At 32.7% G+C, this 16,735-nt stretch overlaps 2 protein-coding genes and 1 long non-coding RNA gene across 14 annotated transcripts; 2 read left to right on the top strand and 1 right to left on the bottom strand.

Moving 5' to 3' along the window:
* The first annotated feature begins 929 nt into the window (after positions 1-929).
* On the top strand, positions 930-8,152 carry LOC114185922 (protein NLP8-like). 11 transcript variants are annotated; one of them, XM_028073877.2, is made up of 9 exons: positions 930-1,245; positions 1,368-1,478; positions 1,591-1,656; positions 1,954-2,024; positions 2,131-3,198; positions 4,626-4,670; positions 4,790-5,536; positions 6,012-6,135; positions 6,661-8,152. In XM_028073877.2, exons 5-9 carry the CDS (start codon positions 2,239-2,241, stop codon positions 7,722-7,724), a joined length of 2,940 nt encoding a protein of 979 aa, XP_027929678.1. In that variant the 5' UTR covers positions 930-1,245; positions 1,368-1,478; positions 1,591-1,656; positions 1,954-2,024; positions 2,131-2,238; the 3' UTR covers positions 7,725-8,152. The 11 variants fall into 11 exon arrangements, with proteins under 11 accessions (XP_027929678.1, XP_027929683.1, XP_027929682.1 ...); XM_028073882.2 differs by lacking the exon at positions 1,954-2,024; XM_028073881.2 differs by lacking the exon at positions 1,591-1,656.
* A 785-nt stretch (positions 8,153-8,937) lies between these two features.
* On the bottom strand, positions 8,938-10,650 carry LOC114185718 (uncharacterized). Its single transcript, XR_003604885.2, has 2 exons — positions 10,401-10,650; positions 8,938-9,393 (listed from the first exon to the last, which is right to left on the bottom strand). It is a non-coding gene; the product is annotated as an uncharacterized LOC114185718 (long non-coding RNA).
* Positions 10,651-12,914: 2,264 nt separating this feature from the next.
* On the top strand, positions 12,915-16,239 carry LOC114185125 (peroxisomal membrane protein 13-like). 2 transcript variants are annotated; one of them, XR_003604752.2, is made up of 5 exons: positions 12,915-13,111; positions 13,594-13,827; positions 13,930-14,249; positions 14,845-15,055; positions 15,609-15,874. XR_003604752.2 is itself a non-coding variant. In XM_028072658.2 (5 exons), the coding sequence occupies exons 1-5, from the start codon at positions 13,087-13,089 to the stop codon at positions 15,831-15,833; spliced, it is 897 nt and encodes a 298-aa protein (XP_027928459.1). In that variant the 5' UTR covers positions 12,915-13,086; the 3' UTR covers positions 15,834-16,239. The 2 variants fall into 2 exon arrangements, 1 of the variants encoding a protein (XP_027928459.1); XM_028072658.2 differs by having other exon boundaries at positions 14,845-14,937; positions 15,609-16,239.
* Positions 16,240-16,735: the final 496 nt, after the last annotated feature.

Genomic DNA, 16,735 nt, shown 5'->3' on the forward strand with positions numbered 1-16,735 from the left:
ACTTGAGCGTGCAATAACTCTTAAAATTCATGTAGATAGAAATATTATCATATGTGTAAAATATAATTGTATTTAAAAAAAAGGCTTTATTTCACCCAATATATAAAACAAATAGTATTTTAAGAAAACTCAAAAAGCAAAATTCTAAAAAACACGATTTTTTTTATACTTTAATAATTACCAATCTGTTTTCGCGAGGTATATTCAGAAACATAAATAAATACTTGACGTGCGTATATATTACAGCATATAATGAGTAAAAAATAAATATTGCGGTATAATACCCAACAGAGCAAAGATAAATTTAGAGAAGAAAAGGTAAATAATTTGCATAAATAAAACTATCAAATCATAAGGTGGATTTAGTGATGAATAGTGAAATTAGGCAATAATTACACATTACTAATATAATATATACAATTAAAATACTTTGAGCAGATATTTGGTTTACATTGTTAGAAGTTGACTTAAAGCGCCTTATTGCCATAATTAGAAACGTCAAAACAATGTTTCATTTCTGTCTCTAGAAAAAAAAGGTATTATTAAGATTCCAATTTCTATCAACCACGTTCTTACAATGTAAGTACTTTAATAAATTTCATTAAATTAAAAGTAATTGTTGCGTTGAACTTTGATGCCATAATCTATTTAGCCATGAAGTGAAAATAATTACTATAACTTATGCATACTATTATACCATTAGTAATATTTTCTTTTTTTGCATAATATAATTTCAATTGACGAAATAAAAATTAATATTGAGTTACAAGATATCGAATTCAATTGAATTGACTGCAATAATATTTTACTACGTAGGAACCGTAGAGCAAGTTTCTTTTATTTATTTATAATTATAAACTAAACAGCGAGATTCTTGAAGGAAAGTGAATCAATGGGAGATATTTAATTAATTTATATAAAAAAATTGAGATCTAAAACGGAAGAGACGAGTGAGTTCACATAGTTAAGAACGCCGTACAAAGGTGAAAACGGCTATGAAAACCGTCTTTCCGCTTTTAGCAACCCAAACCAAAACCTTCTCTCTGATTCTTCCGTCCAACGAATTCAGTTTTCAGCTACAACTTTCTCGTTCTTTTCTTTTCAGCAATACTTTCGTTTTTTTTTTCTCTAAATTATTTCCATTTCCAGAATTTTAAATTCTCACTGCGTCAACTTCAGAGCTGAGTTGCCCCTGTTTTGTTGAATTCTATGAGCAGGGATTTCGTCATGGTCGAGGATTTTAAGGTCGGTTAGACTCGCTGCCACTCTCACCAAACCCATTTCTAGGGTTCACGTGTTAGAAATCCTCAATTGCTTTGTCAAAATTGTCGTCTACCTCAATTTTTTTTTTTAAACTATGTTAACAGTTCACACATAATAACGAGGATTGGAGTCCCTCACAATTTGCCGGTCGTTGACAAGATTTTCGAAATTCTAGGTCCCTTGTACTTTACGCCGTTTTATTCCTCAACATTCAGGTTTTGGGAACCCTAACTAAGTTCCTTGTTATTGAGTTAACTTTGTGGGTTTCTTAATGGCTTGTTGTTTTTAAGGTGTATGTTTGAAATGTATTTTCTCCTCTATATCTAGTTCCAGTTGTGTTGTGGCTTTTTGTGGATTGGAATTCTCTTTGGGGTTTGGATGCGTAGCTTTGAGGTATGGGAACCTCGGCCTTTAAGTTGTTGTTTATGGATCCGGATTCTCTATAGTGTGAAGACTGTAGAAAATGAGTTAGAGAGATGGATATGATGGCGTTAGATTAATAATTAATATTTAACATATATCGAGATTGTAAAAGGACTTTAAATCAGCTCAACGAAATGCAATCAGGAAATACGAAGTATGCATATGCATACTGATATTGGATTTCTAATATTTTTCCTATGCAGTTTTTTTGTTTTTTGTTTTGTTTAAAGAACTGAAGTTTTATTTTGTTATTTTAAATGTTTTTAGAGCAGTTGCATATCCTGGCTTGGGCATGGGCTTCCAACTTACCATTCTCAAAAATCTGCTGTTGTGATGTTGTAGGATTCTAATTATCGATGTGAAAATTTTATTTTTTGGTTTTTTTTTTTCTGATGTTAATTTGCTTGATTGATAAGCTAGCTAATTTAAGTGGACAACTTACAGACTTCGAGAGTGCTGGTGAATATGGAAGCGGCGTCTCATGCAAATTTTTACACAGAGGAACTCTAGCATTGGTTAAATTTTTCAGGAAGTTTGATTTCCAAACCAAGTATGGAATACCCCTTTTCCTCCAAGGAAAGAGAAATTGGGGATTGGCAATCTTCGGGAACTCAGTTGGTGGGATCAACATCATTAGATGGCAGAATGAGCAATTCAATATCAGAGGATATGCCCAATAGCTTCTCAGAGCTCATGAACTTTGATACTTATGCTGGTTTGTGCAACAGCCCATCCATATCTGATCAGATTTTGGCTAATGAGCTTCCGTCATTTGCTTCATTACCCTATTCATTGCCTGATGGATTCAACCTAGTCCAACAGAACAATGGGCAATGCTATATGTCAGGAGCTGGCAGAAATGACAACGATATGGAAAGCCCCCGCATTTATGGGGAGAAAGTTGCCTGTCAGCAAGTGGACACCCTTCTTGGTTTCTTAAATGATGAAAATGAAGCAAATAAGTTGAATTCTAAGTTAAAAATTAATGACTCTTCTCAACATCTGAACAACTCTGATGCAGGAAATTATATAATGTCCAGGCCACCTGCTTTATCACTTGATGAGAGAATGCTGAGGGCTTTGTCCTTCTTTAAGGAATCAGCTGGAGGGGGAATATTGGCACAAGTTTGGGTACCCATAAAGGATGGTGACCAATTCATCTTAAGCACGAGTGAACAACCTTATTTGCTAGATCAAATGCTTGCAGGGTACCGTGAAGTGTCCAGGACATTTACATTTTCTGCAGAAGGAAAATCTGGTTGTTTCCTAGGACTTCCTGGTCGTGTATTTACCTCCAAAGTTCATGAGTGGACGTCAAATGTTGGTTATTACAGTATGAATGAGTACCTAAGGTTCGAGCATGCAATTAATCACCATGTTCGTGGATCAATTGCATTTCCCATTTTTGATTTGCACTCGGAATTTCTATGTTGTGCTGTACTGGAAATTGTGACTACAAAGGAAAAGCCAGATTTCAACAGAGAATTTGAAATTGTTTCCCGTGCACTCCAGGTATCTTTTTCTTTTTCCAATATTACTTGCCTTTCTGCACTTTTTTGTCTGTCTCACTACATTTCATAATGAGTTTGATGATAGTTTACCTGGTGTCCTTCACCATAAAATTCAGAATTTTCCTTGCGCTTTATTTGTTACTCCTCTGTTACAAATATACGTGGAAGTAGAATGCTTTTAGGGGTATGTACAAGTTAAGTTGGGTTAGGTTGGTTGGGTTTGGATAAATCCATGACCCAACCCAATGAAGAATTCTCATGTTAAATTAAGTTGGTTCAATGTTTTGAAATAATGAAATTGTCAAACAATAAGTATATTTTGATAATAGAACTAAACACAATTTGTCCTACCTAGTTGAAGCAATAACGCAAGTAGTCAATCACATTGCGAGCAAACTAATTCAAGGCTCCAAAAAGATGAAGCCACAACACACTCAATTTAAACTAATTCAAAGCATGAAAGGATATACAACACAATTCGTCATAATTAACAAGTCATAACCACAAAACAACATACTGACATATTAGTCTACTTTTACTTATGAACCAGTATAATACCAAGAGTAAATCTTTCTTTCTATGAACTAGTTTACTTTGCATGTTATTAAAAGTAAGCTAAAGAATGAGAGATTTTATAGACTAAGTTTTTGAAGGTCTTTGACTTATTGTTTGTCAGCTCAAAATCTTGCATCTGACTGAGCTTTCATCAAACAATTCATTGCGAATATTTCCAAATGTTTTAATACACAATTCAACCCTCCATTGTATAATTTGACTTGTTTTTCACATTTAAGGAGCTGCTCTTCAATCAGTTAGAAAAGTAACCCTTTTTTTCTATGCATGAACTCTTCAAATTCTTACCAAATGTAACCTTTTTTTCTATATTTTATGAAGAGTAAATAGTTAGTTCAGTACAAGTATTGACATATTTCATTTTTAGTGTAATAAGGAAAAAATATCAGTCTTAGTACAACAACTTTAATTCCGTTAATTTTGTTTCAACTCCTTTGATCGTTAAGGTGATTGAACGTGCGTTTGGTCTTTATTAATTGTCATGTGCCTTTATTAAAGGGAAAACTAACATTTATATGTAATTAACATCGAAGGAACCTTTGCCTTTCGCTTTGTAAATTGAAATATCCTTAGGTGGTTCCTTCAAGTTTAATTGCATGTTAACGTTAATTTTCACATAACAATTACTAGAGACCAAACACATTTTTATTTACCTTAACCATCAACGGAGTTCAAATAAAACTAATGGAATTAAAGTTTTTATACTAACACTGTAATTTTTTTTTTCTCACCGTACTTAAAGTGAAATATGTCGATACTTTTTGTACCGAATGACTATTTACACTTTTATGAATTTGAACATTATACTATAGTTGCAGGCAGTAATGATAATGTATTTATAATGATTTTTTGCAGAATGTAAATTTAAGCACTGCCAAGCCTCTTCGATGTCTTCCCCAGGTATTTTTGTGAATTTGTTTATTTATTTTGCCTATTGATATTACCCCACCTGGCCCACCTTAATTGAGATGTGGTTTTATCTGTATTTTTCACCTGCAATATTATTTCTTCTTCTGCAGTGTCTTTCAAACAACAAAAAGGCTACATTGACTGAGATAGTTGATGTGTTACGTTCTGTCTGTCATGCACATAGATTACCGCTGGCACTTACATGGCTTCCCTGTTGTTACACTGAGGGATCAAGAGGTGAAGCTACAAGGATACGAATTAAAGGGTGCCATTCAACTATTAGTAGAAAAAGCATACTCTGCCTTGAAGAATCTGCTTGCTATATAACTGATAGAGCACTGGCAGGATTTGTCCGTGCATGCACAGAACATCATATTGAGGAAGGGAAAGGTATAGCTGGGAAAGCTCTTCGATCAAATCATCCTTTCTTTTGTCCTGATGTGAAGGCATATGATATTAGTGAATATCCACTTGTCCATCATGCACGCAAGTATAATTTGAATGCTGCAGTTGCAATTAGGCTAAGGAGTACTTATACCAATCATGATGATTACATATTGGAATTCTTTCTGCCTGTTAACATGACTGGGGGTTCAGAGCAGCAACTTTTATTAGACAACCTCTCAGGTACCATGCAGAGAATTTGTAGTAGTTTGAGGACTGTGTCAGATGCTGAATCATCAAGAATAGAAAGTTCACAAGAAGGATTTGAAAAGAAAAATGCCCCCTATTTTTCTCCTTTGTCACGTCAGAACTCTGGAGTACCATTAATAAATGGTGACTATCATTCTGTCCCAAAGATGTCATTGACAGCAACTAACGCTGGAGACAATGAAATTGAGCCTTCTGCTATTCAGGTACACATGCTATTTTTTGGACGGAATAAATATATTTTATTATCTTGCAAATTTTTTTGTAATAGTTCTTCTTGATGTCCAAGTTTGCGAATAATTTTCCTCGTGAAATGAATGGCTACCTAATGTATATAATAAACTTTTTTAAAGTTCTTAATCTTCATAAATTTCTGATAATTCTTAACCAGGAAGATTGCACAAGATTAGATGTTAATAATTTATTATTATATTGATATAGTGGCAGAATTAAATGTGAAATTGCTGCTCCATTTATGGACAAATCTACTGCAAGTGATTATGAACTGTGGAGTAGATCACTGGAGAAACACTGAATGCTCGTTATATTTCTTTCTTTTTATGTGACAAAGTTGTCTGCTAATTGAGAGCAAACTTGATATAGTTTATGCATCAACTTTTTAAGTTATGAGTGATGTAACAGTTTTTAATATTTCCTTGAGACATCTTTTTTGTCGTGTAGGGAAGAAATGGAGCAAAAAGACAGGTCCAGAAAAATAGAAGTACATCAGAGAAGAATGTTACCTTGAGTGTTCTCCAACAATACTTTTCTGGTAGTCTGAAGGATGCTGCAAAAAACATCGGTGGTTAGATTTCAACATTATTTATACTAATTTCCGTATATTCATTGAACTGGCTTATTTATTTTAGATTAAGATGACTGGTGTTAGATTTTTTATCAGATTTGCACTTTTTGGGTTATATGGGTCGATCTTAACCATCATTTTGGGCTGTATACCTTCTGAAAGCTATTATGAATTTTATTTTTTTTCTTCAGTTACTATTTAGTGTGGAAAACAATGAATGCATTTCACCATGTATCTTATGACGGAGTTGTTTAAATGGTGCTGATTGCATATGTGGCACCTTTTATTTGAAGAACTCAATTGTTCGTATTATATTGAATGATACAAGAGGGTTGTTTAAAGAGTGGTAATTGCAGTATCTTAGCTTCCTCGTTAGTAACAATTTTACTTGATATGTGATACAACTGTTCTATCTTAAATAAAGAGTACCATTTCGTCGTCCATAAGAGATGTTCAGTATTTCTGAAAGGAAATTCTTGTTAATTGAAACAATTTTTTATTGGCAAATATTTCTCCTTTGACCAGTTTGCCCGACAACTCTGAAAAGGATATGTAGGCAACATGGAATCTCAAGGTGGCCGTCCCGCAAGATTAATAAAGTGAATCGATCACTGAAGAAGATACAGACTGTGCTCGACTCTGTCCGAGGAGTGGAGGGAGGGTTGAAGTTTGATCCCTCTATGGGGGCATTCGTGGCAAGAGGGTCAATCATCCAGGAAACTGATGCACATAAAAGTCTTCTGTTTCCTGAGAAAAGTATTATAAAAGACCCTGCACCTATTACACAAGAAGCAGTCCCGGTACCATCTGCACCTTGTAATGAAGTTGAGAATTTTTCATTTAAGATGGAGGAAAAATTGAAGAAAACCAATGCTTTTTCCGTTGGCTGTTGTGAAGATTCAAAATCAGTGGCAATTGACGATGGGTCATGCGAAATGGAAAGCCTTTGCACCAAGGTGCAGAATTGTCCTGAGCAAGCTTGTTTGGGCTCTGTTCTTGCAAAAGAACAAGATAAATGGACTCGGAACAAGAGTGGTTTGAGAGTAGAAAACTTTAAATGCAGTATTCTTGGTCAGAGTTCAAATTCCTTGATTGGTAAGGAGATGGACATTGGTGTAGATGGGGATGCTGGGGTTGTTGAACCTAACCACCCCAGTTCCTCAAGCTTGACAGACTCATCTAATGACTCTGGTTCAATGATGCATAGCATTTCATCAGGTTCTCAGAGCTTCAAGAACCAGAATCAGTCCAAAGTTAAGTCAACCATCGTTGATAGTGGGTCAAAACTAATTGTCAAAGCTATCTATAGAGAAGACACCGTTCGATTCAAGTTCGATCGATCTGCTGGTTGTTTCAGGTTATATGAAGAAGTTGCAGCAAGATTCAAACTACAAACTGGGTCATTCCAGCTGAAATATCTAGATGATGAAGAGGAATGGGTGATGTTGGTGAATGATGCTGATTTGCAAGAGTGTCTAGACATATTGGATGATATTGGTACATGCAGCGTCAGGTTTCTTGTCCGTGATTTGCCTTCCATTTTAAGCAGTTCTGGCAGTAGTAATAGCTACTTGGGAGGCAGCTCATAGATGTGGTTGGCGACTTCAATGTGAAAATTAAAGTCTCACTTTGACAAGATGATGTTAGTTTTTCGGAATCTTCTAAAGGTTCTGCATCTTGAGGAGTTTGAATGTTAGCCACAAGCCACCTACGCCAAGTGAAAAGCTTCAATTATCCAAACGTAGTGCATTGTCAAATTATCATTTCTGAATATCTTTTTGGAAGATAGAAAGGTGCGGTTCATTGGAAGTATTGCGTGTTAAATTCATAGTTCTGTACATATCGATCGAACACATAGCAGCAGAATAGAAATTTGTAGTGGTAGTGGCAGTAATCAGGACTGAGGTAAACAGTTCTGCAATGCTGTGATCGCACTCTGTAATTGTAAATAGACAGTATCTGGATAGATTGATTCTCAATGACATAATATAGCTAAAGTATGGTTGTATGGATAAAAGAGGACAAATCCAAGTTACGTGGCTACAACGACTACTAATTCAGTATCGCCCCAAGGCGATTATAAAAGTTATTGTAGATTTGGTGATTGCATCTTTTCGGACTTCAAATGATAAAGACGAATAAATAAATAATTGAATAATGACATCGTTATTAAATTAAAAATAAATATTTACTGTATTTAATGCAATTGTATTTTGAAACAAAATTACTTATTAAGTTATTTATAATTTGTTATTTCAAAGTAAAGTTTATAAATAAGAGTTTAAAAGATGAATTTGTGCTAAAACATGACAACTTTACTATTAAACAAATCTATTTTTGTAATTTTAAATTGTTTACTATTTACATTTTTTTATACCATCTAATATTTATATTTTAAACTTGAATGTTTATTAACTTCTCTCACAATTTTTAATAATGATATTAATATTAAAAATTTATTGTTATACATTTATTTTTAAAATAGAAAGGAATTAATATTAAAATGTTCAAAATATTCACACTTAAAAAATAAACTTCTGTAAGTATGTCGTAAAAGATATTAATGTTAATAAATAATTTTTAAAATATCATTTGTACTTATTTACAATAGAGAAGAGAAAGAAAAAAGTGTTTTGAAAATGTTTTCTATCGTTAGATAAATGAATACAACTAAAATAAGTATAATGTATACATAAGTATAAGTATGTTGCAGGTATAAAGTTAGATAATGTAATTGTTTCAAATATATATCCTTACTACTGATACATTATTTAGAATATTATATGACCTTACTTCTGCTCAGATTATAATATTGTTTTTTTATAAACTGGTGTGCCAAAGCAAAAGTAACTATTGTTTCATTCTGAGTGATTTATTCAGCAACTTTTGTCACAAAAACTATATCGTTAGCACTCGTTGAAAGTTTGTCTGAGAGTGATTTATTATGGTTGGTTACTCGGCAAGATAATGTGGGAAGAGATCACGTGCAGAAATTCATTCCGAAGATTATTTATTTCTCTTTGAATGTCATCCTTCTCTTCTGAATTTCCTATCCCTTCTCTTCTGAATTTCCTGAATTCTCTGCGGGGCGTTATAATGTTGTTGTAGCTCAGTATATTCTTGATCCCGCAAATGTGCACTTTTACGTAAGTGCTCTATCCCACCTAATAGTTCCCGAACAACTTTCCGTTTGATGGATAGCAAAATCTACATGGAACGGGGGAGGAGGTTGAGGTTGGTCGCCTGACATGACAAAACCTAATAAAACAGCAATCAAAAATAATTAAAACAAAAATTAATTAAATGAAAATATAAGAATACATAACACAATAACACAACACTGTTCTGTTCTGCATATAAGTGAATCATGGACTCTTGTTACAAGAGCTAAGTGGCACTGATCTGCTACAATTCACAACTCAACAATGAAACAAGACTCAGCAGTACAGTAATAATCAGCAGACACAGTAATAATCAGCAGACACAGTAATAATCAGCAGACACCATCCAATATGAAATAGTTTGCAATTTCAAATGAAGGCATAATCAAGGCAGCGCTGTGAATCAAATATAACCCACAAATATAACCCAGTGCATTTAGGAATGTGAAAACGGGTCAGTCCGACCTGATTTTGGTCCGTTTTATAAGGATCGGGCCGGACTGACCCAAAATGGTTAAATGGGATGAACTTTTGAGCCCGACCCGCGGGCTTTTTCATCTATGTTAAACTTTTAGCCCAAAATCAGATTTCAAATATGACAACAAAAACAATCCTGCAATGTATAATAAAACTGATCACAAAACAAACAACCTTACTACAATATATAAATGTACCACCACTAGCGACTATACTGCATTAATACAATAGTCCATCAAATTAATACAATAGTCCATCAAAGTTCAAATAGATTGAAAAAATGAAAAAGACATATAAATGACGTTTTGCTCTCTGCAACGCAAGTCATCAAGGTCACTGCTGCAACAATCTCCCCAACATCAAACATTGGTAGGGATGCCTCAATCAAAGAAATGGTGATGTAGCTCTAAAAAAAAATATCTTAAGTTTGCAAGTCAGCTTCAAAGATCAACATGACAATCAACATGACAATCAACATGAATTTATGGACATGACAATCAGCATGACAATGTCAGAAAGCCAAGCCAAAACAGAATGTTCAAGGTTCAACTCAACATTCAACACAGAAATCAACTCGAAAACTCAAGCAATCAGGATCAGAAACAAGACAGGAATCAATAAACTCACAAGAATTGGTAAACCTCGATCTTGGCCAGTGGATTTTGCTCTCGCACTAGAATTTCAAAATCTCTTCTTTCGGGTTTATAAACCAAACCCTAGGTTAAAAATTTCTCTATCTATTTTCGTCAGAAGTGATTAAATGACATTCATATTTTTCACTAAAATGGGTCCCGCTTTATGGATTAAGTCCAAAAGTATATGGCCCGTTTAACTCCTCGAAATTTCGAGATTGGCCCGTTGTGGGTGGGTTGGGTTGTGAGTGTGAGAGAAGTAAAGTGGGTTAATGCGTTTGGGCAGTGGGCAGAATGTATATATATATTTTTAAGGCTTAAATATAAATTTGATCAATATTTTTGTTGATTTTATTTAATTTGGTCTCTATTTTCGTTTTACGTTTAATCAGGTCTTCATTTTCGTCAAATTATGGTCAATTTGGTCCTTTTCACTAACGTGTTTAAATAGTTAACGTTTTTGAACAGTACATGCCACGTGTCAGCTTTTGGTTTTTTTGATTTTTTTTTAAAAATTTTTTAAATTTTTTTTAAATTTTTTTAAATTTTTTTTTAAATTTTTTTAATTTCAAAAAAATGATCCACGTGTCAAGTCACAATTGTGCCACGTGTCAATGCTAGTGCCACGTGTCAGTTTGTGGTAGTATTATTTTTTTTGTTCAATTTAGTCTCTATATTCGTTATTTTTGTTCAATTTAGTCCAAATTTTTATTAAAATAAATCAATTTTGTTCTTTTCAAATTGACACTAAATTTAATATCTTTTATACAAATTATATTAATGTCTTTTCTAAAATTAACCTTTAAATTTATTATTTTTTAAATTCAATTATAAATTATTAAATTTAATTATAAATAGAATAAATTCTTATATTTAATTTCTAAATAGAATATAATTATTTAAAATATTATAAGAGTATAATTATTAATTTTTTTTCTAATATTTATATTCTAAAATATTTTTAAAATTGATATATAAAAATATTTTATAAAAATAAACTAATATTTGTAAAATTAACATTTACATATAAAATATTTTAGGATTTAATATCTAAAATGCAATAAAAATATTAAATATTTTAAATTGAAATGTAAATTTTACAAATGTTAATATATATTTTTAAAATTTTAATAATTATATTTTAATTATATTTAAATAATTATATTCTATTTAACAATTGAATCTAAAAATTATATTCAATTAATAATTAAATATTATAATTTATAATTAAATTTAAAAAATAAGTAATAATAATGTCAATTTTAAAAATCAAATAGTTTTATTTTAACAAAATCTGGGACTAAATTAAACAAAAATAACGAATATAGGGACTGAATTGAACAAAAATAACGAATATAGGGACTAAATTGAACAAAAAAAAAATACTACCAGAAACTGACACGTGACACAATTGTGACTTAACACGTGGACATTTTTTTTGAAATTAAAAAATAAAAAATAAAAATTCAAAAAAACCAGGAGCTAACACGTGACATGTATTGTTCAAAAACTTTAACTATTTAAACACCGTTAGTAAAAAAGACCAAATTGACCACAATTTGACAAAAATGAGGACCTAATTGAATATAAAACGAAAATAGGAATCAAATTGAATAAAATCAACAAAAATAGGGACCAAATGTATAGTTAAACCTATATTTTGAAACAATTTAGTACGTTTTTTTTAGATTATTATAAACCATTAAAATAATTTAATGATATAAAGAGTATTTTATTCAAATTATTATCTAAAAAAATATGGAAGATGAGTTAATACAACAATTGTTTGATCGAAAAGAAATAAAATAAAACTAATAATTGATAAATAGATAAATAAAATATAAAAATATATGTGAAAATAGCATAACAGACACATTATTTTATGATCTGATTTTACCAAATTTTTTAATCAAATCTCTTGAACTATTTTCTTTCTTTTTAAGTGATAAGGAATTTGTTGTAGTTGGGAGCGACAATTCTGCATTGGCTTTGGAAAATATGGTTTTCTATCTGAACGATTTGATTAACATTGTCTCTCTATCAGTAAGTATACTATATAAAATCATTCTTCCATGTGAATGAACATTGACATACCGTATTCAAATACTAACTTGTATTGAGTTTAAATGCCTCTTACACATATTTTATATTCTGACTTCTACTTAATCCTGAATCTTTAATCATAATCTTGAAATTAAAGAAATAGAATCAAACTATTCGAGTACTAGAATTAATAGTAGACAAATTTTAAAAACATCTGACATTACAAATTGATTTCAATTTTTAATAACATAATATATCGCAAATTGCCTATCATTTTTTTATACCAATAATAATAGTTATTTTAACTTTATTTTAAAAAAATTATTAAATCTTGTAATAGAATGAAAATTTATCTGTGAATTAAAAAAGAAAAAAAAAAACATTTGATTGAGATTTGGATGAGATGAGATGGAGAAATGCTTTACATAGGTGAAGGAGTTGGGTCCCACCTCAGAATATAGAATAGAAAAAAATAGAAGATGAAAGAAATAAAGAAGGTGCTGCGAAACAAAACCCGCCCCCTTCTTCGCCGTGTAATTGTAAGGCGAAAGCCACCCGAATCGCTTGGCTTTGGTGCCAAGAACTGAACCTCTGCATACACAATCTTCTTCTTTATATGCCTTCTCTCTGCAATTCCCATGGAACCTAACCCACAACCCTCAGGTTCGTTTTCCTCGCTCAATTTTACGTCCCACACTTTTTTTTTTTTTTTATTTCCTTCATCGCCATGTTCTCCGTTTTCTCCAAACCCTAAAATCCTACGCATTCCACGTAAATAACAATACCTCCCTTTTGTTCCTTCCTTCGATCTGTTATATCATTGATTTTCATCAACCGCTTTTTTTCTATATAAATTGAAGCATGTGTACTCTGAATATTCTGAAAACGAGTATGCTTTCTGTTGGCCTCAGACTGGAATCGAATCATGCTTTGATTATATTCTAATTTATTTTCCCAACTTGCTAGTTTTTATTTTTGTGTTTCTAATTGTTTGAAACAGCTTAAGTTCACCTTTGCTCACCTTTCTCAAAAGGGCTTCTTGTTATTGATATATACGAAGTATGGCGCTGGAAATTCTTACGAACTGCACTTTGATATCTGAAAATTTTATGATATTTTGGCTGTGTGTAAATTTTTTGTGGCAGCAAATGGTCCTCCGCCAAAACCCTGGGAACAAGCAGGTTCCTCGTCTGGCCCAGCGCCTTTTAAACCCCCGTCAGCTGGCAATACGAGTGATGTAGTTGAGGCTTCAGGAACTGCGAAACCTGGGGAAATTGTTTCTGCTTCTGATAGGACTGCAGCTGTTAACAGGAATTCTCTTGGGAGGCCCGTGCCCACAAGGCCGTGGGAGCAGAATTATGGAAATAGCACATATGGAGGTGGTTTCTTCTTCCTTGTTGAAAAATGTTTCGTGATGTGAACTTTTCTCTCTGCTTGTGTATTTTAACGAACCTTGTTAATTTTGTTATTGTAATATGCAGGATATGGTTCTACAATGAATTATAATTCTGGATATGGAACTGGGATGTATGGATCCTCTTATGGTGGACTAGGAGGAGGAATGTATGGATCTTCTTATGGTGGGGGACTTTATGGTGGTAACAGTATGTACAGGGGAGGATATGGTGGTGGCATGTATGGGTCGTCCGGGATGTATGGAGGGGGAATGTATAACAGTGGCTTTGGAGGTCCAATGGGTGGTTATGGCATGGGTGGTGGACCTTATGGAGATCAAGATCCCAACAATCCATTTGGTGGCCCTCCATCCCCACCTGGATTTTGGATTTCTGTCCTACGTGTGGTGAGTGATATGATACTTTGGTTAGTTTAGTTTTTCTTCCATAGGGGTGATTGATGAAAATGAAGAATGGTCATTGTTTCTCCCGATTTGGTTTGCTAGATTAGTTTGTCTGTTAAGTCATATTTAATTCTTTACCACTGGCAACTTCATGTTTGTGATTGTTTGTTGGTTGACCCATTCATTTTTTTTGTTTGCATGCCGTTGTGCTAAAAGAATTCAAATCTTATGTTTCAATCTTGTTATTAGTTAGAGTGCCTATGAGCCAAGTGAGACAATACGGTATGATAATAAGGGTAATATCAGTGTTTGTTTAATTGAGTTAATTTTTTGAAGAAATATTTGCTAATTTTAACCAATTTATGACAAAGCTTCTGAAGAAAATAACTGATTCCAAACATTCTGCTAATACTTTGTAGCTGGGAATTATTGGTCTCTAGTCAAATTTCTATTAGTTAAAGTGCCTGGTTATCATAAGCAGCATAGGAATATTATATTTAGGTACATATATAAATATGGATATGATTTTGTTATATGTTATATGTTATTTAAAACTTTTATTTTTGGCATTTGTTGAATTCATTTCTTCTATTGACAGATGCAAGGTGTGGTTAATTTTTTTGGTCGAATATCAATACTCATAGACCAGAACACACAGGCTTTCCATCTGTTCATGACTGCACTTCTCCAGGTTTTTTTATTCGTCATTGTCTTTTCATTTTACGTAATTTTGTCTATTTGCTAATTGTATGCCCAGCTTCTATGGCTGTTGGAACTTTGGAAGAATGATATTCCAGTGAAAAAGGAAGGTCAGATATGTTTTTAATTGCTTTGGAATTTTATCTTTGGGGAGGATCTCCTGTACAATGATTTTGTTTTTTTTACATAAAGTTGTCTAAAAAACTGATTGGTGGAATTGTTCTCCTTTGGATATTAACAATGAGATATACTACTGTCAAATTACGAGAAAGGTTATACAAATGATGCATTCTCTTTCATACAAAATTTTAGGTCTTTTTGGTCTCGCATGATGAATAATAACCTATTCCGGCAAAACCAATTTGAAGTCCTTACCAGCTTTTCTAAAGACTCAGTTTTTATAAGTAACTAAGTAATCTTGTCCAAGCACACCGATTAACGGCTGTTATTTCCTCAGGAAGCGCTCTACCTTGTGTAATATTTAGTTTAATGTAGCAGTAAGCCAGTTGGGTATATAATGTAACATTTTCATTGCATTTGTTGAACCCATTTGTCTGCAGCACAATGCTAAATCTGGGAACACATTCTATATTATATAACACTTTATTTTCTTGTGTTATGAGCGTAGTTTAATTTAAGATGATTTCTTGATCTCTAATGCAGCTGTTTGATCGCTCCGGTTTATTGTATGGAGAGCTAGCTAGATTTGTGTTGCGCTTGCTTGGAATTAGAAGTAAGTCCAAGAAGGTTCACCCACCAGGTCCAAATGGACAGCGGCTGCCTGGACCATACAATTCTTCTGGAGATGTAAATTACATTGAGGCACCAAAGGCTGCTCCAAGTGGTGGTTCATGGGACAATGTTTGGGGAAATGACTCCCCTCAATGATATGTTGAATTTTTTCTGCTAAAAGAGATCGTCCAAATACATTGAAAAGATGAGACAAAAGCATTCCACAAGAAGATACTGAAGCTGCAAAGTCGTGTATATCCCAGATTTTAAGCTCAGTTTCCTGTTCTGTTTGTTTGCGTTGGTCTTGATTTTACTGGAAGGGGATCTTAAATAAGATACCAACCCTGCATTATACCTTGTAAGTGTTTTCTGAATCTGCAGGATGCTTATATTTGCTCCCTTATATGTATTATTTTGTATTATAACCTTGTTAAGATTTTGTGGGGCCATTCAAGTACGCTCCTTTTCGTGTAGTTGTAGCGTGACTTCAGATTTGCTTTACGTATGGATGTGCCATACATCGGTATGAGTAATAAAGTCTATTGTTAAATTTTTGGTTTAATTGCAGTTTTAATACGAATGGTTATATGATGCATAATTTTGATTCTTCATTAAGTTTTTTTTGTTGGATTTGGTTCTTTCTTTTATTGTAATAGTTGCAATTAAATAACTCAACATATCCCAAATTTCGGTCGCCTTTGTGCGAACTCATTGATGCCTAACGTTAGGCACTGTAGCGAGGCAAACGTTAACATCACATTACTGAAGACATTTTTATTGTTCGTTTTTTAGAAAAATACTAAAATGAATGGGTTTTACTTCATATTAAAGATTCCCATTTATGATTTTGAAGGTATCAATATATTTTTATTTAATAAAAAAGTGTTTTTAAAAAGTATACTTGAATATATTGTACTGACACTTTTAAGAAGATAATGCATAATGTTCATTCTTTAATGAATTGTTATTGGATTTAATCGTTTATTTTATAATGGATTCAATTAAATCCTTCCGTTAAAATTGGTCCAATCTAACTTAAGTTTTGGTCCAATCCTTCC

This window comes from Vigna unguiculata, chromosome 5 (genome assembly GCF_037176805.1).
Source record: "Vigna unguiculata cultivar grain cowpea cultivar isolate G323 ecotype 2 chromosome 5, ASM3717680v1, whole genome shotgun sequence".
In the NCBI taxonomy this organism is placed as follows: domain Eukaryota; kingdom Viridiplantae; phylum Streptophyta; class Magnoliopsida; order Fabales; family Fabaceae; genus Vigna; species Vigna unguiculata.

Bases quoted from the DNA above. Each gene is read 5' to 3' on its own strand.
- LOC114185125 (XM_028072658.2), top strand. From the start codon at position 13,087: ATGGAACCTAACCCACAACCCTCAG. The intron at 13,828-13,929 runs GTGGTTTCTTCT...TGTAATATGCAG, and splicing joins TGGAAATAGCACATATGGAG to GATATGGTTCTACAATGAAT. The intron at 14,250-14,844 runs GTGAGTGATATG...TTCTATTGACAG, and splicing joins GGATTTCTGTCCTACGTGTG to ATGCAAGGTGTGGTTAATTT.
- LOC114185922 (XM_085673629.1), top strand. From the start codon at position 2,239: ATGGAATACCCCTTTTCCTCCAAGGAAAGAGAAATTGGGGATTGGCAA. The intron at 3,199-4,625 runs GTATCTTTTTCT...GATTTTTTGCAG, and splicing joins TTGTTTCCCGTGCACTCCAG to AATGTAAATTTAAGCACTGC. The intron at 4,671-4,789 runs GTATTTTTGTGA...CTTCTTCTGCAG, and splicing joins CTCTTCGATGTCTTCCCCAG to TGTCTTTCAAACAACAAAAA.